This window comes from Lathyrus oleraceus, chromosome 4 (genome assembly GCF_024323335.1).
Source record: "Lathyrus oleraceus cultivar Zhongwan6 chromosome 4, CAAS_Psat_ZW6_1.0, whole genome shotgun sequence".
NCBI classification, from domain to species: domain Eukaryota; kingdom Viridiplantae; phylum Streptophyta; class Magnoliopsida; order Fabales; family Fabaceae; genus Lathyrus; species Lathyrus oleraceus.
In genome coordinates, this window is record NC_066582.1 from 496,727,502 (window position 1) to 496,751,385 (window position 23,884).

General features: G+C 33.6%; 4 protein-coding genes across 11 annotated transcripts; 3 read left to right on the forward strand and 1 right to left on the reverse strand.

Moving 5' to 3' along the window:
* Positions 1-4,767: 4,767 nt before the first annotated feature.
* Positions 4,768-7,937, reverse strand: LOC127076743 (exosome complex component RRP4 homolog). 3 transcript variants are annotated; one of them, XM_051018505.1, is made up of 7 exons: positions 7,777-7,937; positions 7,009-7,341; positions 6,879-6,924; positions 6,705-6,794; positions 5,944-6,009; positions 5,788-5,853; positions 4,768-5,427 (listed from the first exon to the last, which is right to left on the reverse strand). In XM_051018505.1, the coding sequence occupies exons 2-7, from the start codon at positions 7,254-7,256 to the stop codon at positions 5,011-5,013; spliced, it is 933 nt and encodes a 310-aa protein (XP_050874462.1). In that variant the 5' UTR covers positions 7,257-7,341; positions 7,777-7,937; the 3' UTR covers positions 4,768-5,010. The 3 variants fall into 3 exon arrangements, with proteins under 3 accessions (XP_050874462.1, XP_050874463.1, XP_050874464.1); XM_051018506.1 differs by having other exon boundaries at positions 7,009-7,362; XM_051018507.1 differs by having other exon boundaries at positions 7,009-7,276; positions 7,777-7,917.
* Positions 7,938-13,012: 5,075 nt separating this feature from the next.
* On the forward strand, positions 13,013-13,510 carry LOC127138200 (uncharacterized). Its single transcript, XM_051064591.1, has 2 exons — positions 13,013-13,225; positions 13,304-13,510. The coding sequence occupies exons 1-2, from the start codon at positions 13,013-13,015 to the stop codon at positions 13,508-13,510; spliced, it is 420 nt and encodes a 139-aa protein (XP_050920548.1).
* Positions 13,511-16,980: 3,470 nt separating this feature from the next.
* On the forward strand, positions 16,981-20,447 carry LOC127076746 (transcription termination factor MTEF18, mitochondrial). Of its 6 annotated transcripts, none has more exons than XM_051018513.1 (3): positions 16,981-18,886; positions 18,973-19,107; positions 19,641-20,447. In XM_051018513.1, exon 1 carries the CDS (start codon positions 17,028-17,030, stop codon positions 18,708-18,710), a length of 1,683 nt encoding a protein of 560 aa, XP_050874470.1. In that variant the 5' UTR covers positions 16,981-17,027; the 3' UTR covers positions 18,711-18,886; positions 18,973-19,107; positions 19,641-20,447. The 6 variants fall into 6 exon arrangements, with proteins under 6 accessions (XP_050874470.1, XP_050874469.1, XP_050874468.1 ...); XM_051018512.1 differs by having other exon boundaries at positions 16,981-18,864; positions 18,960-19,107; XM_051018511.1 differs by having other exon boundaries at positions 16,981-18,864.
* Positions 20,448-20,904: 457 nt separating this feature from the next.
* Positions 20,905-22,834, forward strand: LOC127076748 (oxygen-evolving enhancer protein 3-2, chloroplastic). Its single transcript, XM_051018517.1, has 3 exons — positions 20,905-21,352; positions 22,075-22,370; positions 22,604-22,834. The coding sequence occupies exons 1-3, from the start codon at positions 21,043-21,045 to the stop codon at positions 22,700-22,702; spliced, it is 705 nt and encodes a 234-aa protein (XP_050874474.1). The 5' UTR covers positions 20,905-21,042; the 3' UTR covers positions 22,703-22,834.
* Positions 22,835-23,884: the final 1,050 nt, after the last annotated feature.

Consider the following 23,884-nt stretch of genomic DNA (forward strand, 5'->3'; position numbering starts at 1 on the left):
AAAAAAGTGCAAATGAGACACTTTTTATGAGACGGAGAGAGTATCTATTTATATACACCTAAGTGACTTGACTACTAAGTAAAATAACAAACTAAGTAGCAAATCATAAATCATAATTAACTTTGGGCTTAGGCCACGCAACTTAACTTGGATTATATCTAATATCTCAACATACCCCATATAATCCAAGTTGTTGAAACACACTAATCATTATCAATCTGAACTATTCCTAATTTCTTTCTCAACGTTAGGAACTTGTTGATCTTCAATCCTTTAGTAAAAATCTAACCAATTATGATTCACTTGAGCAATGTCTTACTTCAAGTTTACCTCGATTCACCTTCTCCCTTAAGAAGTGAAATCTAACTTCAATGTGCTTACTTCTTCCATGCAAAACTTGATTATTCGCAAGATTTATGGCTGACTTGTTGTCGATCTGCAGTATCAAAGGTTTCTTCACTTCGACCTCGATCTCTTCCAGCACAGATCTGATCAAAATTGTTTGACACGCAGCATATGATCCTATTATATATTCAGCCTCACACGATGATAATACCACTACATGTTACTTTATCGAGCACCATAAGATTGGGGCACCAAATACTTGAAAGAAATATTCAGTAGTGTTTCTTCGATCTTCCTTATCTCCACACCAATCGGCATCTGAATAACAAGTAACCATAGCTTCTTTGCTTTCAGAGTCTCGTCGAAATAAAATTCCATAGTTTGTCGATCCTTTTAAGTATCTCACAATTCTTCTTGCAACCTTCATGTGTGACACCCTTAGTTCACCTGTATATCTGCTTATCAATCTGATTGAGAAGCATATATCAGATCATCTGTTGCACACATATCTCAGATATCCGACAATCTGTTTGAGCAAAGTTGCATCGACTTTGTCTTCGTCTCCATGCTTCTCCAACTTCAAATTTGGTTCGATAGACGAAGATGCTTGAGTCGAATCATCCATCTTGAATCTCTTGAGTATCTCCTTGACATATTTTCTTTGATGTAGCATCATACCTTGCTTAGACAGTTGAAATTCCATGCCTAGGAAGATTGACAATTTTCCCAGATCCGACATTCCAAATTCCTTATTCATCAGCTTTTTGAACTTTGACAAGTTCTTTAAACTATTTCCAGTTACTAGTAAGTCATCGACATATAAGCAAATGATTGTTATATTTTGTGCTACAACCTAAACATATACACCATACTCAGACTTGCATTTGATGAATCCTAATTCGACCAAGTATGAGTCGATCTTCTTATTCCATGCCTTAGGTATCTGCTTGAGACCATATAACGCTTTGTGCAACTTGTATACTTTCCTTGCTTCCTCGTGAGTCATAAATCCAGGAGGTTGTGTGACATACACCTATTCATTTAAAGGTCCATTCAAATATGTCGATTTGGCATTTATGTGAAATGTCGACCATCCTTTCTAACATGCCAAGGCTACCACTAGTCGAACAGTTTCCAATCTTACGACACGTGTAAAGACTTCAGAGTAGTCGAGTCCTAGTAGCTGAAGAAATCCTTGAGCTACTAATCTCGCCTTATATCTTGCTATCGAACCATCAACATTGTGTTTCAACTTGAACACCCACTTCACTTTGATAGCTTTTGTATGTGCTGGAAATTCAACCAACTCTCTTGTGTTGTTTCTTTCAATTGCTTGTAACTCTTCGACCATAGCAGACTTCCACTTCATATTTTGTAAAGCCTCGCTATAGTTGATTGATTTAGCACCTGCAAGTAAAGCAAAATGAATTAGTTCTCCATTGTGACTTCATCATCACCAACCACTTCAGAGTCTTGAAGTCTTGTTGGACGAGCTCTAGTTCTTTGAGGTCTCTATCTTGTGCTAGCCATAATCTCTTCGACTTCGTCTGTGTCGGGTATGTCAACAACAACTTCGACTTCAACTGGAATATCGACAATATCTTCGACTTCAATATCATTACTTACTTCATCAAAATCGTAGCTCATCAATCGCTTGTCAATTGCATTACTAGAATTCCAATCCTAGGCAGAATTTTCATCAATCACAATAAATCGACTAATCATAATCTTCTGATTAATTGGATTGAACAGTCTGTATGCTCTACTCTTATGATATCCTACCAGAATCATAGGTTCACTCTTGTCGTCAAGCTTCCTTCTTCTTGCATCAAAAAATGCTTGTAACACTAGAGCCAAACACCTCCAGATGACTCACTAATGGTCATTTTCCACTACACACTTCTTCAAGAACCTTGTTCCTCAGCTTCTTGCCAGGGCACTTGTTCAGTTTATAAACAGCAGTCGAAATAGCTTCACCCTATAAGGATTTTTGGAAAATTCTTCTGCTTCAGTATGCATCTCGCCATGTCCAATATGGTCATGTTTCTTTTTTTCTACTATTCCATTATGTTGAGGAGTATAAGGAACAATTACCTCGTGATCAACACCATGTTCTGCACATAATGCTTCCAATATTTTGGATGTGTATTCACCACCTCCATTTGTTCGCAGAACCTTGATCTTCTTTTCACTTTGCTTTTCGACAAGCATCTTGAATCTTTTAAAGATTTTGAATACTTTGTCCTTTCTCTTGATCACATAGATCCACAGCTTTCGACTAAACTCATCGACAAACGAAAAAAAATACATGTTTTCACCAATGATATGCTCCTCAAAAGGACCACATACATATGAACGTACAATTTCGAGTATGCAGGATGATCTCATTGGAATAATCGGAACGAAAGACTTCCTAGACTACTTTCCGACTAGACAATCTTCATAGAGTTTGTCGGGCATCTCAAGACTTGGTATACTAGTTACCATATCTTGAGTGATCAGTTGATTGAGAGACCTAAAATTCAGATGGCCAAATCTCAGATGCCACAACCAACTATTTTTGTGGTCGATAACTGTTTTTAGACATTGTACCTCAGTTGAAGTGATCATGGTCTTAAATGTTTTATTCTTCGACAGAAGAGATTTCAAGACCAAGTTATTCTGGATGTCAAAAAGTTCTAAGGTTCCATCTTTCATAACCACTGAGAACCCCTTTTCGACCAGTTGTCCAACACTTGAATATCTATGATAAAGTGAGAGGTCAACATACACATTACCTTCTGAACTATCATCTTATCAGTTAGGGTTTCACCACAACCCTTCATGAGATGGACGAGTTTCTGTACCTTCGAAACGTAGCCTGCAATCTTTTCGTCTTCTCCTATCGACAACAATTCATATTGTCGTCGCAAATTTTGCAACTTGACAACCTTGCATTTCTCGCCTCCTTCATAGTACTTGACAAGAATATCCCATGGCTTCTTCGTCGATTCAACATGAGCGGTTCTGTTGAAATTAGTTGCATCAATCACCGATTGGATGCCGCTTTATAATCCTTCTTCTTGCATCCTTGTGAATGGTTCTCTATGCGTCGGTTTCATCTTCACCAATCGCAGGAACACCATTAATAACCACTTCTAGGATTTCATGAAAGTCAAATGGAGATTGCAAATGGAGAGTTTGATAAATTTCTATTATCATTCATCTTTGCAGCGATTGATCAACAACAACCCACGATCCTAAAAACACGATCTTAGACATGTGAGTCTTGAAAACACGATTAAGAATCTAACTGGAGCTCTGATACCAATTTGTTAATACGTGAGGCACTTTTAGTGAGGAGAGAAAGAGAGAATAAGGAAATAAGAATTGTATTATTGAATTGAATGATAAAACTGAATTACAAAGTGTCTATTTATATACACATAAGTGACTTGACTACTAAGTAAAATAAAAAATTAAGTAACAAACCCTAAATCCTAATTAACTTTGGACTTTGATCACCCAGTTCAATTTGAATTATATCTAATATCTTAACAAAAATGATATTTTTACTAAAGTACCCCTTATCAAATATTATATATTATGAAAATTATAACAATTAGAGAATAGAATTGAAAAGTGTGCATTAAAATGAGTAATTTATTTTGAAATACTTATTTATTCTAAATGAATCATTCATTATGGAACGCAAGGAGTATCAGTCAAGAATGTCTACTCGGTATTTCAGATGCCGTAACTTTCCATAAAATGCAAGAATTAAAAAAATAAAAAATAAAACTAATAAATATTATTACAAAATAAAAATTATTAAATAATAGATCAATATAATATATTTTTTATTAATAAAGAAAACGTTAAAATTAATGTGTGCTTTTTTTTATATAAAAAAATTGATATGACATTATTTCAATTTTAAAAAATAAATTTGAAATTTGACATGATATGCAATAATATTCAATTATATTAAATTGTGTGATTTTTAAATTTAACTTAAGATTTTAATTTGAATTTGGTTTAGATCAGAACTTATATTGCAAAACTAAGAAAAGACCTCTCCAGATCCAAAGGCAAATTGCAAAGTCGAGTTCATTTCCATCTCACATTTATTGGCTACTAGCTTGTCAACTTTACTATAAAATGTAGTAGTAAAAATAAAGAAATAATTCTGTTTAAAACTTTATAAAATACTGTAGCAAAACAAAGTTAAATCAAGCTATTCAGTACTGTTAAAAGTTAACCTAATATTATTAACGTAATACTACTAATTTTATCAAAAATAAAAACATTCAAACTTATGTATAAATCAATTTGTAAACATAAATATGAAATCTGATCTGATCCATACAATCACATCAAATAGTATTTAATTTTAGGTAACTTTCAATTTTAAAAAAAATAAAATAAAAATAAAATAACATCTAAAAACACCCAATAATATTCAATTTTATAAAAAATTTAATACTATTTAATTAGCTTGTTTTAATTTGGATTTGCTTTAAATTTGAACACTGAGTTCATTTCCCTCTTGCGTGTATTCCCCACTAGCTTGTCAACATTGCCATGAAATGAAAGAATTACAAGGCATAAAATGACCCAAGACTACAACTTAAATGAGTAAACTACCTTTGATAATCTACAACTTCTTATCTGGGCTTTCATAATCTACTGCTTCCTTTTATTTGAGCTTCTTCTCTCTGCCTCCTTTTCAGCAACTAGAACACAGAACTCGGAACCAAGCATGTCGTGTATTTCAAGATTTAACGACTGGCTCAAATCAACAACTCCCTTAATGACTTCCAAGGTTATGCTGAATCCTAACGTGGACAATAATCGGATAGCATTAGCAGCCCTACATATGTACTCTCTCCTCGTATCGTTTTTCTCTTCTTTTTTATGGGCTGGCTCAGTTAGGTTAACTTGATATTCCATTTCATCTTTGACCTTAACGTGTTCCCCGACCCATATCAGACCGTTGCAGCCAATTATTAGATCAATACCATGTTCTTCCAGATGATGGAAATGTTGTTTCTGTCTCTTCACTAAATACGGTGAGACCATAACCATCTGACCAGTACTAAGCTGCAATACAGCATAAATCTGTTAGTAACACTGGCAAAATACAAGAATACAATTGAAGTCAACTTTAAGAAACAAAAATGTATTACGAAGTAACAAACAATTCATAAAATCACTGTAAACACCATAGCTATCAATCAAAATTGCATTGCATCTCAATCATAAAAGATAGTTGTAAGTTGTTTAGTTTTATGTATAACCAACGTGTGTTACTTGGTTAGCATTCCTAGAACTTAGTAAAGTTGGATTTGCGGTATGGAAACCAGGAATTGGTTACTGTTATGTAACTATCATTATGAATTTTTTTGGGATAACCATAAATCAATAAAAAAAATATGTTTTAAGATTTTCAAGACTACAAACCTTTCCATATTTTTTACTTCTTGCATGAAGGTGTATGTCATCATGCGATAAACCACGAACTTCAGCCTGTGGGGACATGTACATCATTTAGAACACTACTTATTTCCTTCATAAAACATAAGTAAGTTTTGACAAACAAGATACAAAATCACTTACACAAATGAGATCAGCCTCCTCAAAAATACCGCGCATATTTAGCTCGTCTAGAGCTGTCCTTCGCCTCTAAGAGTGGAAATAACAATTCAGTGTGAGGGGATTTCAAGCTTAATTGAGAGAGGAATTCAACAATGTAATATAATACATATGAAAAGAAAATGGCAAGACACCTAAATGAACTCAAAATAGAAGGTGATTATGCATGATACTATTTCTGTGTTTATCAAAACTTCAAAGGACTTAACAGCTTAATAGTGATGATCGTGAATGTTTTTCAATTAGCTACGTTGTCAACAGCACACGGTAATAGAATAGCATGGTGGTGGTAGGGTTCTTTTGTTTTATTTTCCTCTCTGCTTAAGTTTTATTACTATGCACTTTTCATACTTTAGCTATTTTGTATGCTGATCTTTTTACTTTTGTGTATTAGTCTATTTTTTCTAGTATTTATGTTTACTTTATACACTAGCTTTTAGTCTTTGCAATAGCGGTTATCCCGCTATCCGCTATACCACTATAGCAACAATATGATAACAATAACTCCCATTCTATGGCAGTGGTCTAATAAACTATCAACTACACACTAATCTGCTTTTTTTATCCTGTTTCTTTTCTTAAAAAAAACTAACTATTATACATTTCTTTCTTAAACTTACTTGAAAACGCACCATAACTTTTGTAAGATCCACAATTTTAGAAATAATAATGCTGCTATAATAAAAAAACAAGACATTTTATCCATATACAGAGTTGCAAAATACCTGTACACCGTCGGGCATATTCATAGCAGAAAGCATCAAATAAGCATTTCTATTGCAATTAATATCTAATCTCCAAAACTTTTGATCAACCTAGACAAAACAATCAGTAAAATATTGGCAATGAAAAGGTGTGAAAGCAAATAAACAAACCACAGATATGTTATAAAAGTGTACCTCAATAACTCGCCCTATAACAATGTCACCAACTTCAGGTTTGTACCTAAGATTTAGTCAGTAGATTTCATTAAAAACAAAAAAAAGCATAAAATTTAAAGAAAGTGGATAAATTAATAAGGAAGATTACCTTGAGCCCAAACCGCGCACATAAATGAGCTTGTTAACACGCTCCACAGTACCACAGAGAGTGGCAACAACTTGACCGTCTAGGTCAGCAGTTCCATGACCCTTAAGTACACCGTCCTCATGGTTGACATGGATAGAATCAGCTACGGTAACCAAAGAATCGGAATTCATTTTGGATGATAAAGATTCTTTCGCCTTGTGTAGACGGACCTTCTGAGTTTTACTGAACTGCAATTGAACCACTCCCATGTCTTCTATCTCAATCGGGGCTGAAGAGAGTGAACAATTGGAATAAGATGGCTATACTCAGCTGCTAGTAGAAGCAAAGAAGCACCTAGCAACAAAAAAAAATACCCTAGAATAGTGAAAGGTATGATTAGGGTTTCTCAAATAATAATGTAAATACACCCTCTCATCACGGTTAATGTCAAATGTACCAAAAAAAAACGTCAAATTTGCTTATAATATTATAACCGGAGGGTGTATAGTGTTATTGACTACTGATAACCACAATGCAAAATACTGAATAAACACACAATCAATTTCATAACCTATTTCAACTAGCAAGAAATCAAATCCAAAACTACACTAAAACCCCTAAAAATTGCTAAAACCCTAGAAAAATCAACACAAGTATTAATTAACATGAATTGATTCCACCAACACTAATTATTCAACGGTTGAGAATCAGTGATTAGGAACCGAGTACCGAAGAATGAGAGATACGGAGAGAAACGAGAAAGAGGAAACACAAAAAAAAAATGCTTACCAGTGAGCGAGCGAGACGAGTTGGTAGAGATGAACGATGATGGCGTCAAGGTTACTTTGTTGTTGAGAAAACAGTGCTAGTTTCCCGTTGAGCCAGAGAAGAAGAGAACAAGGTTTATTTTCTTTTAACAAGTATGCAGACTTTTATAGGTATATATTAGATTTAGGTTTTAAAGGATTATAAAAGATTTTTATGATAAAAAAAAGTTTCAATGGTGTAAAAAGAGATTAATTGTTATCTCACTAATTAGTTTGAAATTTTTAATTTGATTATTGATTGATAATATAAAATAAATTTATATTTTTTGAACATCATTTCTTTTCTCTAAAAAATATTGTAATTTAATAAAATTTAAATAAATCATATGATATTTAATTAATATGATTATGATTTTATAAAATAATAAAATATGTTAATATTAAATTGAGATTTTTAAGTTTATTGATATTTCAAAGACCGCCGTTTTAATGGATGTTTAATAAAATAAATTTTGAGAGATTTTTTTATTAAAAGTATTCCTATCATGTGAGTGACTTCTAAAGTGAGTGAGTAATTAAGTTTCTTATGTGTGTACACCTTATTTATATACCATTGGATTTATTAAAAGATATTTAAGGTTAAGATTTATTATAAATTAAAAGTTACAATTATGTCTTCTCTCATCCTATCATTTTCAATTTCCAATTCTTTTCTCAAAATCTAAGAAATACAAGGTCACTAGAAAATTATTGATCATTTAGTCGAATCATCGTTGTTCATTCACTGCAAATTTATTTCACTTTTATTGGCAGATGCGTCATCACATTCTTCAATTAAGATCATGTGCGGTAGTCCGCCTTACACACCTTTAAAATGATCTTCTATATAAGAATCAATCTTAAATGACGCCTTTAAAGATGATCTTTTATATAAGAATCAATTTTGAAAGATGTGGACAGACGGATTGACGACTTTGTTGTGGATTTGAGTTTTTAATTATATTGTTTGGAGGTAGAGATTGTGGACGAGGAAAAAAATGATAAGGTTTAAGATGTCCAAATCTATTTATAACCTGAGGAAGAAATTACTTTCTTATTAGTAATATTATTGTCAATTTGTCATTATCGTGGAACTTGCAAGTTGCAACATTTCTAATTTGTGGCCGAACAACAACGGAATTTTGAATGAACTTAAAAGGATAAAGTACAAGACAACATAAAAATTAGGAATTTTTTTATTTACTTGTACACAAGTAAGGGACTTAACTTCTCCTTCAGCTTAGATGTCACTCATTAATTTCAATTAATTTTGTTAGATTTTTTCAAACTCTCCTGTTATATTTTCTATTATATACTAATTATTATTTTAACTTAAATGCATTCTTGATATTTATTTTAATTTTTTAATGTTTTATTTTTTATGATATAACTTTAATTTTTTATCCTTTCCATTTTGTTGATGTAACAAACTTGCTAATAGTAATGGGTCGTATAATAGCAATTTTAATCATGTGTGTAGTAGGTTTTCGGAAATGGTGATTCTTAAGTGAAATTGGCATCATTAACCTAAATACACTCTCCACCTTTTAGCAATCATGAATGAACTCATTTTCTCATAAATCTATCTAATCATAAACAATAATCCAATCTCAACCACAAAATTTAAACCTAGCCCTAACCCAATTCCCAAACCGCTTAAGCCTTTCCTGGAAGTAGTTAAAGGTATTTGATAATTCAAATGTCATAACCGATTAACATATGGATGTAACCGATTACAACAAGACAAAAATCACTTTTGAACTGAAGAAATAGGAAAAACTTTGTAGGTGTAACAGATTAACGTCTGCACGTAACAGGTTACCACTTAAAGTGATTTAATTTTTTGTATCAGGTGTAACTAGTTATAGGTTTAGTGTAATCAGTTACATGCACGAGTTTTTATATTATTCATCAATATTGTAGTTCCAAGTTTCAACATTTGACATCAAGTGTAACACACTAAACCCCTAAGTTTATAAATAAAGGATTACTTGACAAATTTAAGGTGTCACTTCAATAATCCTCCAATATAACATAGACATATTGAAAACACATGACGAAAAAATAAACAACATGCAACACCTGTCATCGCATGCTCACCTTCACTTAGTGTATCATCGCAGCAAAATCACATTATCGCAGTAATAAAACATATCAACTTCAAATTGTGTCTTATAAAGACTTCATTTTTCACAAAATGTTTCGAAAAGGAATTTCAATACCTAACTCTCAACAACTTCAACATAATAGTTATTAAACTTTCACAAAAGCAAGTAAGTCGACATCAAATGTAATAAAAGAAAACATCGTTCGCCCCACTGTTACAGAATAAGAGCATAGCGACTAAAAATGCAATAAAATAATGAAAATAACTCCAAAAGTTATTTCTCATTCACAACGGCAACTCTACTCCTGAGAATCTGCAAGATGTCCATGATGGACAATATTAAAGCAGAGGGATGAGAATTCACATCAATAATTTAACGGCATAAGTTGCAAGGTAGAATTTAAACATCTACACATTCGACAACAATCACACAACAACATTCTCATATCCAATCCATCAATCATACACAAAGCAATCACACATTCATCATTTAAATTATGCAATGAGACTCACAACTTCAATCAGAATCATATGCATGTTATACCATATCATTACCAATTGGTTCACTCAAGAACCTGGTTCACCCTACTCTAACCCTGAACCCACCCTGCTCGGATTCAGGATAAGTCACCAATCCACTCTACTTGAATTGTAACTTGCCTTTTTATCAATAACAATGACATAATAAATGCATGTCACAACACGTCAATGCAACAACAACATAATGTTTAAAGTCCCCTCCTGAAAATAAACAAAACATGCATTGACCCAACGATAATAGTTCCCTTCCCGAACTATCATCCCACAACAACTTACGCATAATTCAACGACGTACTTCATGCTCATATAGCAACATACCATCATCATAATTCACAACAATTAACACAACATCATCATTATGTATGCACATATCCATCATTAATCAATTACTTCATAGTATACGATTAAAATCATGTTTAGTCGTTAAGTCATATCAAACATCCTTTAAAACAGTAGCTAACAGAGTATAATAGTATTCAAAACATCCATAAAATTCGAAGAATAAAAAATTTGTAACTTAATATCATCAAAACAAGTAGTTGTGCCCACTGCAGACTCATGATAGGTTACTCGTCACGGTTATGGCACCTGTCACATTCCCCAATACTACAAAATGTCACTTATGTGACGACCAACTTGAAAACCAAGTTTGGGCAGCATGACGGGTTACCCATCACTAGTGTGACGCCCGTCAGCGTCCTCAAAACTTCAGAATGTTACCTTATGTGACGAACGGTTTGGGAATCAAGTTTGGGAAGATTGATGGGTTACCCGTCACCATCGTGACGCCCGTCACCACCCTGAAACTTGCAGAATTTCATCTTATTAAATGGAGTACACTATAAAAGTCCTATTTATCAATCGAGACATCCAAAATCAATTCAAAACACTACATACATGTTATATATTCATCGATAACATCTAATTCCATCAAATCAACACTTGTAATTCATGATTTGCATAAAATCATATTAATCCCAAAACCTTCAAATAACAAAAATGGTGAATATATGTTAACTCCTCAAAACAAAATTTGTCACACATCATAGCATACAGATTTCATCATCAATCATCATCACACACAACAAATCAATCATCAATCATCATCACACACAACAAATCAATCATCAATAACATAATTTTATTAAAATCCCAAAGCCTATTAGAGGTTAAGGACTCCTTATTTATACCCCTTATGCATATACCCATTATTGAGATATTTCTCCCCATACCTAGTTATCCTATAAACTGTGAAAATTCTAGTTTGTTGATACTCTAATCCACTCCAATTTCTAAGCTTTCTCTTGCACTTTCACTAGCCTCCTCTCTATTCTCCAAATCTGATTTTACGTACTAATAAAACTCCCTGAACTAGGTTATGCTCTAAGTTATATCATTAGGGTAAATCTTATTAAAATTTCAATTCAAGACCAAACTCTTATTCATATTACTCCTTCATCCCTTCTACTCTTCATAAATCGTACTTTGCCCCCAAATTTCTCTATTTTCTATTAAATTAAATAAATTTAATAAAATACTATTATTTTAATTATTAAAATAAACTCTAATAATTTAATCAAATTCTATTAGCCTTTAATTACTCTCCACACTCTCACCTCAATGTCACACACACCTACTACCCTTATTTATTTAATTAATATTACCCAATTATCAAATAAATACAGAAAATCATAATAAATCAAATAATTCCAATAAATCAAAAACCGAGGTGTTACATCAAGAGCTTGGTTCTGATCCACAAACACTTAGTGTGCAACATGAATTATGTATCTAATAAAAGAATCCCTGCAAACCTATCCATCCTTGATGTGAATAATTATGATAAATGGTGCAAACAAATAAAAGTGTTGTTTGGCTACCAAGATGTTCTTGAAGTGATCAAGAACGGGGGTAATCCTCTTATTGAAGGTGCAACAGATGCACAACGAGCAACACATAAGGAAGAGAAGAAGAAAGATTCCAAAGCGCTATTTTTGATCCATCAATGTGTGGATGGTGACAACTTTGAGAAAATTGGTGATTGCGAATCATCAAAGCAGGCGTGGGAAATTTTAGAGAAGGAATACGCTAGGGCTGACAAAGCGAAGGTGGCGAGGTTACAAACTCACAAGCGTTAACTTGAATTGATTCAAATGGAAGAAAATGAGACGATCAACGATTTCACAACAAAAATCACTTGATTAGTGAATCAAGTGAAGGCATGGGGAGAAACAATCATGGATCAGTATGTTGTCGCGAAAATCTTGTGTTCTTTAACACCAAGATTTGACAACGTGGTTGTAGCGATTGAGGAATCAAATAATCTTGCAACGATGAGCAAAAAAGAGTTTCAAAGCTCTCTTGAGGCTCATGAGAAAAGGATGGATAAGAGAAATAATGATAAGGAAAAGTTTAAGACCGCTTTCCAAGCTCACTTAAATGAGAAGAACAAAAGATCGAAAGGAAAATGACACATGAAGAGTAAAGGGAATTTTTCAAAATTTTGGTGGAAAAGAGTCACAAAATTTCAAGAATTCGACTTGTCAAAGGGGTGAGAGCAACTACAACAACAATGATAGTCAATGCAACTTTAAAGGTGAAAAGAAGAGGTTTAACAAAAGCAAATAACAATGCTTTAAGTGTCAAAGATTCTGTCATTTTGCAAGAGTGTCCAAAGCAAACAAGAAGGAACCTCAAGGGATATGAAGCCAAGGTTGCAAGACAAGAGTTTGATGAGGAAAATAAACTTTTGGTCATGATCATGGAAGAAGAATGCAACAACAGGGTGTGAGACAACAACAACAACAATTATGGGAATGTTGCAAAAATAGGTTGTTACTGGTTACATAAAAGTGTGAACTAGTTACATGCAGAAGAAAATGTCATGGTGACTGTGCGAGAAGGAGTTCAGTGCAGCGAAGAATGGTATTTAGACTCGGGCTGCTCTACTCATATGACGGGGAGGAAGGATTGGTTTGTTAAAATCAATCGTGCCATGAAGAACAAAGTGAAGTTCGCGAGTGACACCACTCTTGCGGCCGATGGGATCCGTGATGTTTTGATCATATGAATGGATGATGGACATTCCTTGATCAAATGTGTATTTTACATTTCAGGAATCAAATGTAACCTTCTAAGTATTGTACAATTGCTTGAGAAGGGTTAGAAGATTCACATGGAAAGAATGGATGCTTCGACCCAAAATTTACAAAAACTTTGGTTTTGCAAAAACACTCAATATGTTTCGACCTGAAAACTGGATGCGTCGACCTAAAATTTACAAAAACTTTGGTTTTGCAAAATCAATAACATGTGTCGACCTGTATATGAATGTGTCTACCTATGCACTAGTTTTTCACATAAAATCTTAATTCTAACTTATAAAAATATTTTAAAATGATTTTAAGTATCTTAAGGTCAAAATGCTCATCTAGACACAGAGGATAAGGTCTAATGTACACAAATACTAAGTGTCCTAGTTTTGACATCATTCAAAGCATTTCTAAAAGGAAATAGCACTCACAAGTAGGGGCGTACATGATTTGGATTGGACCAGGTTTAGCCTAACCCGTTACCCAACCCGTTCAAACTTCAATGGGTTGAGTTCATCGTCCAACCCACAATTTCATTGCCAAAATCGACTCGAATCGACCCGTTCATTAATGGGTTGGGTTGAATTAGGTTCGTGGGTTGTGTTTCAAATAAAAACATTTATTTTTTATGATTCTTTTTGTCAGTTTTAATTTTTTTTTAACATAACTCAATACAATCATAATCATTTATAACACTCAAGTTCAATGAAACGCATCATATAATGTCTAATAAAATTGATCAACACGATATAACACTTTATAATAGTACAAAATTCAACCAGACACATTATTTCAATAAAATACATAAGTTGGAAATGATACAAAAGAAAATTAGAAACAATATTTACTCTTAGAATTACGTAAACTCATTGGTCTAGTAGTATTATTAATGGATAATAATTATTTTTTTGAAAAAATTATGGTTATTAGTGAGATACTAATTTTATATTTTTATTTAAAATAATAATAAAAATATTAAGAAATTATCAAAGTCACATCAGTGGGTTGGGTCAACTAGTCCGCGGGTTGCAAAACTCAAACCCGGTACCCGAACCCAAACTATACGGTTTATTGTGGGTTGGGTTGGGTATACCCGTAAATGAATGAGTTAGGGTAATTTATGGATTGAGTTGGTTTGAGTCAACGGGTTCGTGAATCGACCCACACCCATGAACACCCCTACTCACCTCCATAAGAGTTAAAGTTCTCACACCACCAACCATCGTTTCGATTGGTTGTTCTTCTATATTTGGGGCGTCGTTTTTGAGGAAGGGAAATGTTATTTGACTTTTTGATGCCAATTTCCTTTTAACTTTACCACTTCTCAAATGCATACCACTCAAACATTTAAATAAAGGACAAAACAAATAAACAAAAATGCACAACGTTTTTTTCTAGAAAAAAACCTTGAATTAAAATGCACTAAAAGGGTCCCAGTTGGCGTACCAATTTGTTTACTGGTATTTTTAGTAAACAATCACGAGTTTGGTTCACTTAAGAGATTAAACTCGAAAAATCTTGAGGACAAATTTGTGCATGAATGTTTTAAGAAAAGTTTATGTATTTGAAAGGGTGACTTTGTATGAATTTGTGAGAACTCAAGAACTAACATGAGGAAAATGGAAATGTGTAGAAAAATATGAAGACTTAGAATAAAAGCAATAAAAATGCAATTATAGCAAGCAGGGTTATGAAACAAACTGAAAGTAAAATGTTTGTATTAACATAAAATGGTGCAAAGAGTTTGGACATTACTACCCTTTTAACCCGGTAGTATCGAGTTGGATGCCTACATACTCAACGTGCATATCCAGATCTACAATTCAGTCATAGCTCTATAACTTTAGAGGCTTATCTAATAACCTCAATTTTCTGCTATCGAGGATGAGAGTACACAGTGGGTTCCTTTTTCTCTTTAGAGCTGCAACGTCTTTGTCGTACCTTTCCCTTCTTAAGGATGGCGGACCTCTAAGGGAATATGGCTATCACTCCTATCTTTAATATTGGGGGGAAGAGTTATATGTCTCTGATGTCAACTGCAAGCTAGAGACCTAAAGTTCTCTCTTTGCGATGTTGCTTCCTTAATGGAGGTCGACTTAAGAATGACATCTTTATTTCCTTGGGAGGTCTCCTCTCGCACAATGTTATTCCTTAGCGTAACTGTTGTAGAATCTCTTTAATCATGAATAGCCTCGCTACTAAGAACTTTGAATTCTACTATTGCACCATATTATAAACACTATTCAACAAATCATTGGTTCATTGTATTCCAAGGTTGACCAGTAACAATTGAAGGCCAATGAACATTACTTGTCCATGTACGATAGGTAGTAATAAAGGTCGATGAGATGATTCACTTAAGTTAATTTACTATGCGGGTATGAATAAAAAAGCATGGAATGCTCATTGACTAACTCTCGGTGGAGCAACAATATTTTGCTGTGTAAGGTTAGAAGGAGACACCACTAGAACTTAATCTTCTTTTGCTTGAGGAGGAGGAGGAGGTGAATTTCTAATAACTTTAGCAACTACAACAACAACTTCAGCTTGGCGTTGAATGGAAAATCGAGTGGCTATGGATGCCACCATTGTCAATGAGTTTGAGAATGGATCTGTTGGAAGAGGAAGTTGAAACTCAAGAAAGAAGATCAAGAAACAAATATCTGAATCATCTAGGAAAAGAGATATGAATCTCTGAATCAAAGGAGACCCGAATGTGGTAATTCACGAGAATCAAACTTTAATTTCCATAAACGGTGTCACTGTTCGATTATGGAACCAGAGTTGTTCGGTGAACGGTGAAATACAATCTTAGTACGGTGGATGAAGCTTCCGGTGCGATATATAAGAGGCTGACCTGTAAGGTTATCACTTTAACGTCTAAGTCAGACAAATAATGAAAAGTGATGTGAGAGTGAGAGTTGATTTGAATACTTGAGAATGACGCACTTTCTCTCTTATATAGTGGGAGCATTTAAAACTGTGTGCAATGAGTGAGCGTGTTGTGCGAATAACCTTCTAATTAATCTGGATGATTGATAATGCTTTAATGGACGAAGTTGTCTACTTTAGATGAAAATGATGGTACACATGTTCCCCACATTCACTTTGTCTTTTTGGGCCTTGTGAACGGCTGAGAACACAAATATTATTATTTTTAAATTCAACTTGTGGGCTGGTCCATTTTTTCAACGAGTTGAACGAGACAAGTCATTTAATAAAATCGAATTGAAAACTTTAACCTAGCACACTTACGATAATGAGTTAAAGGAGATAATGAGTTAAAGGATAGGCAGACGGATTGAAGCCATTTTGTCCACCTTTTATAAATAATGTATTGTATTCTATGAATGAATAATTAAAGAAAATGAAAATTAAGATATTTAAATTTTTTTAAAAATATATTTTAATTAATAATTTTTTTTTTGTCTAACATGAATGAGGGACCGAAAAGAAACCCCTGCAGTGCACCGGCGTAGAACAAATAAACACAGAATGAGAGTGATGCTGTTAACCCTTTCACGCCATTTATGTACCAGCAGCAAGAACATCACAGCAACCTTAAAATTCTCAAAAACAAAATTCCCTTGTCGGTACAAGAAAGCTACTATGTCACAAGCTCAACTGTCACTCACTGATTACCTCCACGCCACAAGGTCCATCCCTTACGCCTTCGCTGATCAAATTTCCAAAAACTCCATTCATTCCCTCTCCAATCTCATTTCAAAGTTGGGCTCTTTTTCATCTTCTGATTTCCCCAAGAAACTTGATAAGTTCTTAAGGTACAACCCAATTAATGAATTTGAGTTTTTCTTTGAAAGCATTGGAATTCAGTATACTCAAATTTCTCATTTGTTGCCTCATGACAAGTTCTTCTTCTCTGAAGATGGGTCACTTCTTGATTCTGCTTGTGTACTTTGTGAATTTGGGTTTCCTTGGGATAAGCTTGGGGTGCTTTATGTGGAGAGTGGTTTTGTGTTTAAGATGAGTGGTACTGAGTTGAAGGGTAGGCTTTGTTGGTTTCAAAGATATGGTTTTTGTAATGTGCAGATTGTTGGGATATGTTTGACTTTTCCTTATGTTTTTGGTGTGGAGGAAGGGAAATTGGTTGATGAGATTGATGGGTTGCTTTCTGAGTTGAGATTGGTGTTTTTGGATTTTGATTTGGGAGGGTCCGTTGAAGGGAATGTGCATGTTTGGCATGAGGTTTGTAGGAAAATTAAAGTGTTTTATGATTTGAGTGATGCTAAGGGGAAGATAGGTGAACTCATTGGAAGGAATAAACATGTCATTCTTGAACATAAAGAAGAGGATTTGATTGAAAAAGTTGAGTATTTTTGTAGATTTTGTGTTGAGAAAGAGGAAGTAGGCCGGTTGATTCTACAAGGTTCGGAGTTGTTGAATCTTGATTTGGAAAAGCCGGTGATTAACATGTTGAAGTTGTTGAAACACGTCGGAATGAGCTCTAAAGGTCTTGGTGATGTAAGGAAGAACTATGCCCATGCGTTGGGAACAATAAAAATCGAGAATCTTCCCAATGCGATGAGGGCTATGGGTTTACAAGAATGGTTTTTCGATAGAATCAAGGATGGGAATCATATGCTTTTGGTGAACTTTATCGAAAGCTATCCCAATGAAGAGCATGATAAAGGTTATCAAAGTGGTTTGAAGACAATTCATAATGCAAGAACACCAACTCACAATATGAGTAAATTAAATTTCATGCATAGTAATGGATTTGGTGAAAATGCGATGACCATGGATATCTTAACTCACATGCATGGAACAAGTGAAGAGTTACAAAAAAGATTTGATTGTCTTCTACATTTAGGGATTGAATTCTCAAAGCTGTGTAAGATAATCACAAAGCAGCCAAAGGTTCTAAGCCAAAATCCCGAAACTCTAGAGAAAAAGATTAACTTTTTACGTCAGGAGATGGGAAAGTCCTTAGAGCTTTTGGACACTTTTCCAGCATTTATATGTTTTGATTTAGAGAACCGAATTAAGCCGAGGTTCAGATTCCATATGTGGGTTTTGGAAAAAGGATTGTCTTCCAAAAACTATTCCATTGCAAGCATGATTGCGACTAGTGACAAGAATTTTGTAGGCCGCGCTTTTAAAATTCACCCGGCCGCTCCAAAACATTGGTTTGAGCAATTCTATCCCAAGAAATTTTGAGCTATCAAGATGATCACATTACTGTTTGTTGTATATGAATTCCACCATTTTTCCAATTCAATTTGTACAAATCTCAAACTTGGTTACTTAATTCCCAACATTTGGGGTTGAACACTAACCTATTTGATATTCTTGAAACACTAATCTATTAGAGGTATCTTTCCTTTGCGATGAAAGTGAGACATTTACCTAAAAATATTTATCTTGCTTTACTTCATTTAGCCATATTTTCTTCCGCTTTTTCAACAGTATTATTCTACAGATCTGCAGAATCAAGGCACTCGCCGGCAATCACAATGCTCCTAGAACCCTTCAAGTTGAATCATTGAGGTAGAAGATGATCCTTTGTTTTTGATCCATTACTATTGCAGCTTCATGCGCAGTGCAATATTGTGAGGTACATATGCATTTCTAAGCTTCTTTTGTTTAGGGTGTGCTTATGTTTTTGTAGATGGATGGAAATTGTTTTGGAAAATTCATATCTGCTGAAATTTGAATGTAGTTTAAGAATTGAGACTTGTCTTTAGCTTTCAACAGAGTGCATGTTCTTAATTTTCTGGGGATTAGGAAGAAAAAGCTAATATTTGTGAAACAATTGTCAGTGGAACGGTAAGGTTCTTAAATGTGAAACATGAATCTTATTTTTGTAACAAACTGACTAAACAGACGCGTCTAATATCTCAAATGAACCCTGTAATTATATTTTGGACCATCCCTAAAATATAAGGTAAAATCTCTAGGTTTGGTTCTTGGTTGGTTTCAAATTGCATAGAGAAATTACTTTTCACTTGAGCTTATAGAACAATAAAGGAGCCTTGAAAAGTTGCTTACATGTTTGGAAAGTTTTTTGAACTCTTAAGATTGATATAATGAATTAAGAATTGATTTTTAATTATGCATAACTTCAATTGCCTGATTTGAGTTGGGCAGGGTGAGGCATCTCAATTGTCGCGGGATCTTTAGGATGAGAATTTACCTTGGTGGAATTTGACAAGAAAATGACCATTTTGATATTAGGGGAGGAGCAAAGCCTCGAAGTTCTGCAATACTATGTTGTAATTCAAGGGATTTTTCCTATTTTCTAGTCTATATCAGCTGGTTTCTATCTACTGGTATAAGAGCAATTCTAATCCCGATCCAGGAAGATTCTGCAGGTGTGCTGTAAATTTTGGCATGTGAAGATGGCTGTAGATTTGATGGAAGGGAGGTCGATTGATGGCGGATCCAGACAGAGCAATATTTTGAGTCAAGACATGAAGTTTCGGTGGGCTGTTGTATTTGCATTGAGAAGAAATGCTCTTGGTTGGTGGATTTCTTGGAAGATGGAGATGTAGTGACATAGATGAATATAGGACTAGAAAAAGGAAACCAAGAAATGCGAAACAGATTACCGAATACAATGTGTGAAGATGAATGTAAGTATAGCAAGAGAACGATCACGACGAAGGAGACTCTTGAAGAAAAACAGAATATTATGGAGTTGATTCCAGTACAAGAAAGTAAAAGTTACAACGGCTTTGTGGTTCCAAACCGAATCTGAACCACCTTTACAAAAAACCCAATCTGATTCTTTGTAAACCGAGAACCGATTCTTTGATTCCATCATTGTTCACAAAAAAAATGATCTTTATTAGGTAGCAAAACCATTATTTTGTATATTAATCACAATGATGTAATATAGCAGCCAACCTTACCATTCATATTGATTAATCAAAATTTCTCTTATTTTATTATCAATTTCAACTACAGCTAGTAAATCAAACCATTAACTTATGTCAAAATGTTTGTTTGATCACTTTTCTTTTAGTCTCTTTTTTCTTTCTGTTTTTTTCTTTCAACAGACGAAGTGGTTAGAAACTCACACACCAACTGCAAAGTTCGAATTCAGTAATAATGTTCAACCTAACAATATCTATTTTTATCAATTGCGGTAGGATTTGCATAATAATAATAATACAATTATAAAACAATAATCTAGGATTGACAGTAAGTTATCTTGAAATCTGTTTTATTTTTCTCTATTGGTTAACTGATTGGATAACAAGTCAATTCATTCACACCTTTTGAAAAATGAAAGAATAAAAATAATTGAATAATCTATTTGTCCACGTGTCATCCTGATGAAAATCCACGGTGGAAACACAATCAAGCAACGTAATATTATGATTGGTTGAGACAACATTCAAGTTATCCAACATGTTAGATAAGGTAATGACTCACAATCACACACACCACAATCATCATATCCATAGACCCTTCTTTATTACTATTGTTACCAATATCAGCATCATCATCATCATCACATTCAAGTTCAAGAAAGAAAGAAACTACTATGGCTCAAGCTATGGCATCATCAATGGCTGGTTGTTTACGTGGTTGTTCATCTCAAACTGTGTTAGAAGGAAGTCTTCAATTTAGTGGACCAAACAGGTTGAGTTTGTTGCACGGAAACACCAACAACGTTAACAAGGTTACAACACGTTCATCAGTGACGGTTAGAGCTCAACAACAGGAGAGTAGTCGAAGGGCTGTGATTGGTCTTGTTGCTACTGGTTTGGTTTCTTCTTCTTTTGTTCAAGCTGTTCTTGCTGAGGCTATTCCTATTAAAGTTGGTGGCCCTCCTCCACTTTCTGGTGGCCTTCGTAAGTTTTCTTTTCATACTTCAATTTTGCCACTGAATTATTCTAGTAGGATTTCATGATGAATTGTTTATGAAGCACGAACATCTGTAAAATGTTGTGTGTCCCAGTATCTGACACAGATATTCAGGTCACATATATAAACATATGTTCAGATCATGTATTGTTCGATATATGAATCTTTATAGTTGGATAACTAAGATAAGTGTCTCATGAATCTTTTTTTAACTTTGCTTTGACCGACGCTGTTTAGATCGGTATCCGACACTCATACTATAAGTGTCGAACAATTTGAATCTATGAAGCACATATACTGACACCTGAGACGACACTCGCAATGTTGAGTTGACACGGATAAAAGTTTGATTAAAAAAGTGTCGATGTCGTCTCAGGGTTGGATACCAACACTTGTCAGACATCATATACCTGTTCCATCCAAAGTGTCAGTGCTATGAAGATTTGAACAAGTGTGTCAATTTTATTTCTTCGACGATGAGCAGTGAAAGACATGAAATTTGATTAAAATTTTTTAACTTTTTTGATAATAGATAGATGAATAAATTGCGTCAATGTCATATGTTTTTTTTTGCATAGTGTCGAAGTGTCTGTGACCTATTTCGTATCAGGTGTCTGTGTCAATTCTGTTTTTTCATATGAATGAACTGATTTATGAAATTTGGAAATCTGTTTTTCAAATGAATGAACTGATTTGTGGAATTTGGCAGCTGGAACATTGAACTCTGATGAAGCAAGAGACCTAAAGCTACCATTGAAAGAAAGGTTCTTTATTCAACCATTGGCACCTACTGAAGCAGCAGCAAGAACTAAGGAATCAGCGAAGGAAATTGTTGCTGCTAAGAAGTTCATTGACCAGAAAGCTTGGCCGTTTCTTCAGAACGATCTCCGTCTCAGGGCTGGCTATCTTCGATATGACCTTAAAACTATCATCTCTTCAAAGCCTAAGGACCAGAAACAATCCCTCAAGGAACTCACCGATAAGCTCTTCCAGGATATCAGCAATGTAAGTTCACAATATACGTAATCAAAGTTTTAAATTGTAGCCGTTTTAAATGGTCACATCGTCAGCAACCCACGAATTCATGTAGTCAGTACATCGATGGCCGTTGTACAATCTAACGACCATAGATGTACTGACTACGTGAATGTGTGAGATTGCTGACTACAGCCAATACTGTCTCAATTGCTGTCGCGGAAAGATTGGAGTAATTGAAAATTGTGATTTTTTGTTGACAGTTGGATCATGCAGCAAAAATAAAGAGTCCCTCAGAAGCAGAGAAGTACTATGCTATAGCTGTATCTACTCTGAATGATGTTCTTAGCAAAATTGCTTAATGTGAATGATTTCTTGCTTTCTTGTGTAAGCTTTGTCTATGGTTTTTGTAAGACATTTTATGTTAAGTACTATTTGAACAAAATCAAATGAGAAAAATTGCTATAAGCAAGCAGGAAATTATCATTTGTTAATGCATTTCTTAATTGAAGTTGTTTTCTTAGTTTTAGTAGAGCCAAATATTTAACCATTTACTCAATCAATAAAATAGAAAGGGATGTGTTTAAAATATATTTACATGCAGTTTTATGTTATTTAAATATTATTTTCTTAAAATAAAATAATTTTAATTTTAATTTAATTGGTATAATTTTAGCTGATTAACTATAATAATTATTTAATTAATTTATCTATATATCAATTTGATATTATTAAAGAGTTAAATGATTACGCACAAAAATTCATCATTCAATTATATAATATCACTATTGACTTGATTGACTTGATAGAATACACAAATTTATATTATAGTTTAATTCATTTAGTTTGAATATCATTAATTTAATATATAAGATTGAGGTTATTTTAATTTAGTTTAATATATAAGATTGAGATCATTAATTTAGAAGGAAACATTAAAATATGGACTTCTTCTCGTGCAACGCTAAACTAGATTTGAGTTATGAATTGGTTAAATATATGTATACATAATATTTTGGAGAGTAAGAGTTAATTTCCCTTAATAATAAAATCGTGAATATTGCCTGGTGTATAACTTACCATTTAAAATTTAAAATATATTTGCGTACATAAATAATGTACTATCTGTTATACTTTTAAGAGATTAATTGAAATACACTGTCAGTGTAAAAGGGTTTTACACCATCAATTAATTATAGACGTTGGATATTAAAAGAAGTTTGACTTTTATTTTTAAAATCTCTACTTTTACCCTGACAGTGTATAGTAATTAATCTCTACTTTTAAACTTAAAACATATAAGTTTTCATTTATGATATACACGTTGTATGATTGTAAGCTTCTATTCTTTTGTACGTGTGTACTTGTAATTATGTGTTACTAGCAGTGGTGTGGTTAATATATATATATATATATATATATATATATATATATATATATATATATATATATATATATATATATATATATATGCAAACTCAATATATTATGCAAAGTGAATTGACTCGAGAACATAACCCAAGAGTTCTGATTGAATTTTGAAT